Source organism: Pimephales promelas, chromosome 2 (genome assembly GCF_988280905.1).
Source record: "Pimephales promelas chromosome 2, fPimPro1.hap1.1, whole genome shotgun sequence".
Lineage (NCBI taxonomy): Eukaryota > Metazoa > Chordata > Actinopteri > Cypriniformes > Leuciscidae > Pimephales > Pimephales promelas.
The window spans coordinates 7,768,022-7,777,226 of NC_142770.1; the positions used below are offsets into that span (position 1 = coordinate 7,768,022).

General features: G+C 33.5%; 1 protein-coding gene across 1 annotated transcript in view; it reads left to right on the forward strand.

Annotated features, from left to right (window-relative positions):
- mgat5 (alpha-1,6-mannosylglycoprotein 6-beta-N-acetylglucosaminyltransferase) overlaps positions 1–5,045 on the forward strand; it is an 83,265-nt gene extending 78,220 nt beyond the window's left edge. Inside the window, exons 13-17 of the mRNA XM_039682587.2 lie at positions 2,388–2,534; positions 2,627–2,743; positions 3,110–3,184; positions 3,281–3,438; positions 4,700–5,045. Of these exons, the coding sequence (XP_039538521.2) occupies positions 2,388–2,534; positions 2,627–2,743; positions 3,110–3,184; positions 3,281–3,438; positions 4,700–4,898 (696 nt within the window). The 3' untranslated portion in view covers positions 4,899–5,045. The remainder of the gene's footprint in view (positions 1–2,387; positions 2,535–2,626; positions 2,744–3,109; positions 3,185–3,280; positions 3,439–4,699) is intronic.
- The last annotated feature ends 4,160 nt before the right edge of the window (positions 5,046–9,205 follow it).

Consider the following 9,205-nt stretch of genomic DNA (forward strand, 5'->3'; position numbering starts at 1 on the left):
AGTTAGTAATATTCCAATACATATAATTATTATAAATTATGTTGTAATTAGTTTTATAAATATTTAAAAACATATTATACATATATTTTAGGCCTATATTATTCTTATTAATATTGATGATCATTTTTATTTGATATTTTAAATTATCATATACATGTATGCAATTTTATATTACAAATAAATATTTAAAATAAAATTGTATTAAAAAAAGTCAATAATATTTGTTATAATTAGTGTTTTATTAATATTACAAGCTATAAAAATTGCTATTTTTGGTTCAAGTAATTGTAATTCTGAATGCTTAAACTAAATGTAATTGTATATATTCTTTTAGAAATATTTCCAGCTGTTTTATGAAGTAAGTGAGGTTAAACTAACATTATTCATAAATGAAATGCATGATGAATGGTGCATCAGGGGTTAATTTGATTGGCCAACACGAGCGTGTGAAGCGTGTGTTCTTCTGTCGGCCGCAGCACAGATCCGCCATTGTGTGTCCGGTGAAGCTCACACTTCCACACACACACACACACTATTGTGCAAGTCTGGATGGGCCGCACCGCATGGAAACATTTGCTTAAGTCATCTAGTTGAATACAACACTATTATACATGGATTGAGTATCAAAGAGAAGGCCAGATTTACATTCCACCTGTTCTCACTGTTGGGTTTTATTAGAGCTGATGTTTTGAGCTTATGATTCGTTTCACAGCGAGAGTTCGAACATCTGCACTTTGCTGATGTTTTATTGCTTTATTGCTGGTAGATTTGCTTTGCCCTCATTGGCTCTGGGAATCAGCTGTCAAGTTTGGTTTGATGAGTGTCTCAGAAGTCCCAAAATTCCCTCTCAAGTATCAACTAAACACATCTCTCTGTCTAAAAGCGGACCTGCTCATGCTGAGATGGAAATCAGGCCTGATTCATGAGAAACCCAAGCAGCTTTCATTCGTTCAGGCTTGAATTTCACCCCAAATACCTTCAGGAGTGTGTAAATGTAAATTATCATATTACTAATATAAAATTATGAAAATATTACCAATAATAAGAATATATATATATATATATATATATATTAGTAATATGATAATTTAATATAGACTTGAATCTGCGTGTTAAACATTTCATTATTTACATCTTTCAGTCCTCAGAAGTTATTTTTAATATAAAATAAGAATTTTAAATTGTGTTTAGACATTAAACACTACATGAATAACACGTTTCAGTCCTCAGAAGTCATTTTTAATATAAAAATAGGAATATTAATTGTATTTTGATATTAAACACCACATGAATAACACGTTTCAGTCCTCAGAAGTCATTTTTAATATAAAAATAGGAATATTAACTGTATTTTGATATTTAACACCACATGAATAACACGTTTCAGTCCTCAGAAGTCATTTTTAATATAAAAATAGGAATATTAACTGTATTTTGATATTTAACACTACATGAATAACACGTTTCAGTCCTCAGAAGTTATTTTTAATATAAAAATAGGAATATTAACTGTATTTTGATATTTAACACCACATGAATAACACGTTTTAGTCCTCAGAAGTTATTTTTAAAATAAAAATAGGAATATTAACTGTATTTTGATATTAAACACTACATGAATAACACGTTTTAGTCCTCAAAAGTAATTTTTAATATAAAAATAGGAATATTAACTGTATTTTGATATTAAACACTACATGAATAACACGTTTTAGTCCTCAAAAGTAATTTTTTATATAAAAATAGGAATATTAACTGTATTTTGATATTTAACACTACATGAATAACACGTTTCAGTCCTCACAAGTTATTTTTTATATAAAAATAGGAATATTAACTGTATTTTGATATTTAACACTACATGAATAACACGTTTCAGTCCTCACAAGTTATTTTTAATATAAAAATAGGAATATTAATTGTATTTTGATATTTAACACCACATGAATAACACGTTTCAGTCCTCAGAAGTTATTTTTAATATAAAAATAGAAATATTAATTGTATTTTGATATTAAACACCACATGAATAACACGTTTTAGTCCTCAGAAGTTATTTTTAATATAAAAAAGGAATATTAATTGTATTTTGATATTAAACACCACATGAATAACACGTTTCAGTCCTCAGAAGTTATTTTTAATATAAAAATAGAAATATTAATTGTATTTTGATATTAAACACCACATGAATAACACGTTTCAGTCCTCGAAAGTTATTTTTAATATAAAAATAAGAATATTAAACTGTATTTTGACATTAAACACCACATGAATAACACGTTTCAGTCCTCGTTTCACTGAATTCTCTGTTACTTTAATTGATGTAATATTTATTATGTAATATAACACTATTTTAAATGACTAGACTTCTGTTTCTTCTCCAGCTTTTTGTTGGGCTTTCCTTTCCTTACGAAGGCCCCGCCCCTCTGGAGGCCATAGCCAATGGCTGCGCTTTCCTGAACCCAAGGTTCGACCCGTCTAAAAGCAGCAAAAACACCGATTTCTTCAAGGGCAAACCCACGCTCAGAGAGGTACTTCATTCTTATTGGTTTATCATTAGTTTGCTGAGTTTTTGCTGTTGGCCATCCGTCGTGTTTGACGTCCGCTTGACCTTTGACCCCAGCTGACCTCCCAGCACCCCTATGCCGAGGTGTACATCGGGCGGCCGCACGTCTGGACGGTCAACATAGATGATCCTGCAGAGGTGGAGAACGCCATTAAAGCAATCCTCAGTCAGAAGGTACATCCACACGGATCATCTCACACGTGCACTTCCTGATATTATGTCCAAACATACACAAACCAATATAATCAATATAATGCATGAAAATAATAATGTTTTTTTAATATATAAGAAGCATATCGATGTATTCTAAATATTATTTACTTAATCCATGAGCCATTTCCTCTCTGAGGTCACCCTTTAAAGGAGTTTTTTAAATTTAACTAGGTTACAAAACAGCATACACACATTTACTCCACTCCCTAAATGAGGACATAACATAGTATTTAAGCACAATTGACCTGACTTGTTAATCATTTCTACTGTTGAGGAGATCAGAAATGCCATATTTAGCTCTCTTCTGAACATGATGTTCGTCTTCAGATCGAGCCGTACCTGCCGTACGAGTTCACCTGCGAGGGGATGTTGCAGCGCGTCAACGCCTTTATCGAGAACCAGGTACACCTGTGACTGAATCTCATAAGATGATCACGTGATCTGTGAAAACACACACGTTGACATTAGAATGCTCGCTCGACCGGTCTGTGTGTGCAGGACTTCTGTCACGGTCAGGTGATGTGGCCTCCTCTGAGCTCCCTGCAGGTGAAGCTGGCTCCGGCTGGGAAATCCTGCAAGCAGATGTGTCAGGAAGAGCAGCTGATCTGTGAGCCCTCCTTCTTCCAGCATCTCAATAAAGACAAGGATCTGGCCAGGTACACACACACACACACCGCAGTTCTTCATCCAAACAGCAGAGGGCAGCGTTGCATTTCACAGGGCTTTTATCGACCGTCTGCTTTGCAATCGCAATTCAGAATCTGTTTATTTGCTCCCGACTCGTTTTCTAAACAACCTGGCTGTCATTATAAAAAAACGTATTTATTTATAATATTAATTGAATTCCTGAAAAGAATTTTATGTGATTTAATCCTGTGCATGTTGGTATGTTTTTCTTATTTTTAAAATGAATGTACATGATTATAATTGTTTTAATGCACAGAATTTATTTTTATTTTATTCTTTTATAATATAAATTTATTTAAATATATATTACATAAGAATATATATGTTTATGCACACGCATACACACACACACACACATATATTAATTTTGTTAATATATATATTTTATAATACATTAAAATATTCATTATATTTTAATTTTAAATATAAATATTATTTATTAGATGGTTATTTTAATTTAGTTTGCCTTTATTTTTCATGAATGTGATTAGATTTTTATTTAATCATATGTATTTTTAATGTTATAAGTATTTTTATATTTAATTATTAATATTATGTATTCGATGCAGATTTTATTTCCCACATATATTTTTATATATATATGTTTAACATATTAATATATATATATATATATATATATATATACATATTTATATTTTTGTATATATATATATATATATATAAATATATATAAACAAATAATTAATATATATATATATATATATATATATATATGGGAAATAAAATCGGCATCAGTGGTGCTGTGCATCTAATAATAATTATATTTAAATATCAAATGTTAAAAAGGTTTTGTTTTCCATATATATTTTTGTTTATATATATTACATTTAATATTTAAATATAATTATTATTAGATGCATATTTGTTTTGTTTTCCTTCATTTTCCATGAATATTTTTTATATTTCAAATATGTATTTTAATGCTTTTAATACATATATAAATATTTATTGTATATTTAAATTATGACTACTTGCATATTTAATTGTAAATATAATTTATTATATGCATATTTTTATTACGTTTTAATTTACTTCGCATTAATTAAAAACATGATAATATCATGTCTCTGTAAGACCTTCAAATAGCACTATGTTATTACTATGGTGCATAAAACATGGTATTGCTGCATACAATGTCAAAAAAAAACATGGGATAATCTTGCTGCATGTCCAAAAACCAAGTGCTCTCTCTCCGTATCTTGCTGGCAGGTATGGTGTTGAGTGTAAGACGGTGGAGTCCGCCAGTGATATCGTAGTCCCCGCCTACAGTGAATCGGCGCGGCACTGCGTGTTCCAGTCCGACTTGCTGCTGTTCAGCTGCGCCGGGGCTCATCAGTCCCTCACGCGCATCTGTCCCTGCAGAGACTACATGAAAGGCCAGGTGGCGCTGTGCAAAGACTGCCTATAACACACACACTTCGGCAACCCCGTACGACCAACCAGGCAGTGTTCGAAACCTGCCCTACTGGACAGGAACGGACTGTTACATAGTGCAATGCGTGGACAGTTCCAGTGTTTAATGTGCGGTGATGCGATTAAAGAATTCAGAGTAATTCAACTCTTGTTTTATTCCCATACCCTAGCGTACGGATACGTCTGGAAGTGAAACGCTGGAGTGCGGCAGCTCTCGGCAAAGAGAAAACAATCTTTCCGAAATACTGACGGATGGAGAGAGGAGAAACCCCTTTTTTTTTTTGGGCGCGTGAACTTGAACAAGTTTCTGCCTGACATACTTGAAGCGGAGTGCAGGGAATCAGAACTCTACACTGCCACCTGCAGGCATGGAGGAAACACTGAACTGACACTCATTAGCCCAGTTTATCGTTCTGCTGTTTTTCTTCTCTCTCTGAAAAAACAGACTTTCATCATAGGACCATGTTTCCAAGACTCTGACTGAACTTCACCCTTTTGAAGACTGATACTTGTAGTGTGTGTGCGTGTGTTTGTGTGTGCGAATACGGCTGTTGTTTTAAAGTCATGGGAAGGCGGACTTCGTGAAGAAACTTCCCCAGTTTAACACTGTAACGAACACTCCACTTACCGGCTCTGTGAAATGACGCGTTCACGTGTAAATAACGTACCGCTATATTCTGCATGGTAGTTTATTTGCTGTGATGCAAACGGCAACTTTCAACAGCACATGCTAACACTGGGAGTTTTCAGTGTTGGTCACTATCCACGGTAAATATCGCAGTACTGCACCAGAGAACTGCCAGGTAAGCTATTTTAGCGAAACGCTTAACACACACCTCGCAAACCAGCCAGTATAAATTAAAACTCAAACCGTTTGACCAAACGAACCGTTAAAGGCACACTATGTAAGTTTTTTTTGGGATGAAAAAATCCAAAAACCACAAGAGCAATGTTACGTGTCTGTGCATTGCCTATCAATGACATCGTTGCCCTCGAATTCCCGTTTTATTTTGTAGAAACCATTGAAACACCAAAGATGCTCTAATACATTATGTTTTTAGACAGGTGGGCGACTGTTTGGGTACATTTATCGAAAGAAAACCAATTGTTATACAGCTCAACACGTTGTTTGAATCTCGTTTTTTTGATTTACAATGATTCACCGTGCCTAATATCGAGTCCCGTCATATTCTCCACCGGAAGACAACAACTCCCATGATTCCGCCAAACCGAGGCGTCATCAAGCTACGCCTTTGTTTTGAATAAACGACCTCTAGTGGTGAAATATTACATAGTGTGCCTTTAATGAAGCTAGTAGATTGAGTTTGACTAAATTGGGTCACTTTGTTGCATGCCAAAAAGTGGCTCAGTTTACCCAAATATATGTGCATAAAGTAAATACCCAGATATTTCTGTCAAATTTTATCTTTATTTGTATAAAAACAAATATATATATATATATATATATATATCTGTATAAAAGCAGTGTACATTACATGGATCGAATACTTTTCTCTTCTTTTTTGTGTTAACCAATTGGCCTTGGTTTTCATTTTTTTTTTTTTATTATTTAAAAATGTCTATATTCTTGAATTTGCCTGCCTATTATAGGGGGGGGGGGGGACATCAAAATGATTACTTGTGTTTTTGGAATGAAAAATGCACTATAGCGAAGATTTGACACCAGATATTACAACACACTGTAAAACTGTTTTAAAGTTGTTGTTGTTTTTTTTTATTTATTTTGTATACAGATCTTTATCTCTGCCTGTTGATTTTTATGTGACTATTTATAGAAGAGAAAATTCTTTATAGAGGGAAATATTATTTATCAGACTAATTTAAATGTAAGCGCATATGCTTGTCCAGAGTTATGTTTTTTTTTTTCTATTAACTGAGATTTGAGATTTTCAAAATCAATGAAAACTATATTAAACGTAAAGCTGTTCAATTTTACTTAACGTTATATGAAAATAGTACAGCAAAGCATATCATAATTCCCTTTATCGTTGAGACTCTGGACAAACATTGCGAACAAAGTTTAATTGCAAAAGCCAGCAAAAACCTCATTTGATGTTTTTATCCAATGTATGATTTCTGTAAACATTTGCACATTTGTAAATATAGATGGGTCTCTTCTAGTTTTCCACTCTAACTTATACGATAGATTTATGTTCGCGTTTCTGCTCTTTGTCGGAATCGACACGTTTGTACGTAAAACGATGGTCTTCAGCCAAGAACGATGGTCTGTCTCCTCTCGTTACATGATGTGCCTTCTGATGGTTACTAGAACTGTCTGGTTCGTTTTCCTTTATGAAATAAAAAGCGTTGAAGGCGGAATGCTAGCTAGCTAAAAGCCGAAATAGTAGTTGAATAGCTGAAGTAGAGTCGGCATTTAGCGTAAAATAGTTTTGCCAAACGTTTGGTGGTTGTCGACACGCAAAATCACACAAATATATCTCGTTGACTAAAGTCGTGACATTTGGTTTACAGTATGAAGGATGCCACCGTTTCAAAAGTGTTTGTACAGCTTAGCTGTAGCTATGGTCTTCATATTAACGACCATCACAAACGTTTTAAGATATTAGATTAGTTTAATGAAAATCGTGGCCAGTAACTCTTACCTGCGTTTATGTTAATAACAAAAAATTGGAATGAAACCCAAATTACTCATGGAACCATTTTTTGTTTTTGTTTGTTTTTTACAATTGTTCTGGTTTACTTTGCTGTTAATAATAGTTGCTTTTATTTTGTTTTAAGCTGAAATGCATTCACACATCAGACTAATTTGTAAACTGTTAATAAGTATATGTTGTTTTTTGGGGGGTGGGACGTTCAAAAAAATAAATACACTGACCATTTGTTTTTCATTGATTGAGGAATCTGTAGGATATATCTTTATTTTTCAAATAAACGTTTTTTTTCTGTGACAACAGACATTTCTGTGTAAATATACATGTGTACTCCACAGCAACATAGTTGTATATACATTCATGTATCACATGACATTCGGGTTCCACGACGCCCCGGGCGTGGATTAGCATCGGCTTTTGCCTGCGTTTGTTCGAGTGGTGTTAATTCGTTCTAATGGCCCCAATCTCGACTCATTAGTTTTAAGTCCCCGGCACACTTCTACAATAATGTGCTTTTAGAAACTGTACATTTTCTGGGGCGTGTGCTTGTGCCTAGTGCCTCTGTCAAGGGCTTAAGGTATTTCGAATGTCAATAAATAACAGGGCGGTAAATTCGACAACACGCCTGAAAAAAAACAGCGCAAGTCATACAGTTCTCCAAAAGAGTAAACGTTAAAGCAGAAATGTGCTTTTCAACTATGAACCACCACTGAATAGCCTAATCTGACTGGCTGTACCGGCACTGTTACGTCCATCTGCTAATTGCTAATCTCCAGCTAACTGCTACATAAAATGCTTAGAAACTTGGCTTGTCCCAAATACACATTTAAATAGCCAAATCTCAAGGCAAAACAGTCTATGTAATACTTCAGAACTTACAAGTTCACATCATGACGGGTCAAGTTTTAAGGCTTTGTATCGCTAAACGCGTTTGTGTGCCATTTAATAATTACAAGTTTCACCGAAAGCTAAATGCGAGGCTGGATTAAGCTACTGAACTGCACTGAACTTTACTGTTTCAATGGAGTGCGAAAGATGAAACGATTACAATATTCTAGCAAATGAAGCATTTCAAAAAACGCCACGTGTTTATTCTAATGCGGTTGATTTGTAGACTAGTGCTCTAACGTTTCTGACATTGACAAGTATGTTACAATAGATATTAAAGTATTCGATATGAAAATGCCCTGTTTGTTGAGTTGTTGATAGGATACATGAGTTCATGTAGACAATCTGATGGCACGTTTTAACAAGGAAAAACGAAACTAGTTGAAGTTTTCATGAAGATAAACTCCAAGTCATTTTATTATCTACAAAAATGTAGTTTCACAAACTCTTTCAATTTATTAATTTGACATTTTAGCGAAATTATTTTGGGCATAACTTCAATTTGTTCAATTACACTACTTTGGCTTTTCTATTGCGAAATTTTATTGAAATCTTAAGTTTGAACGTAAAAGTAAAAATATTTGAAATTGTAATGAATCCTTGTTTATTTTTTGTCAATTTATTTAGCTAATTGAATTCTCACAGATGTGACGAACCTTACAGTTTTACTAAAGTACAACAAGCTAAAATAAATTTAAATAAAGACAATCTGTGTTAAGTTTACCTGATAAAACTCTCTCTATAACCCGATTGTTTGAAGATACTTAAAATAAGTCTCGCC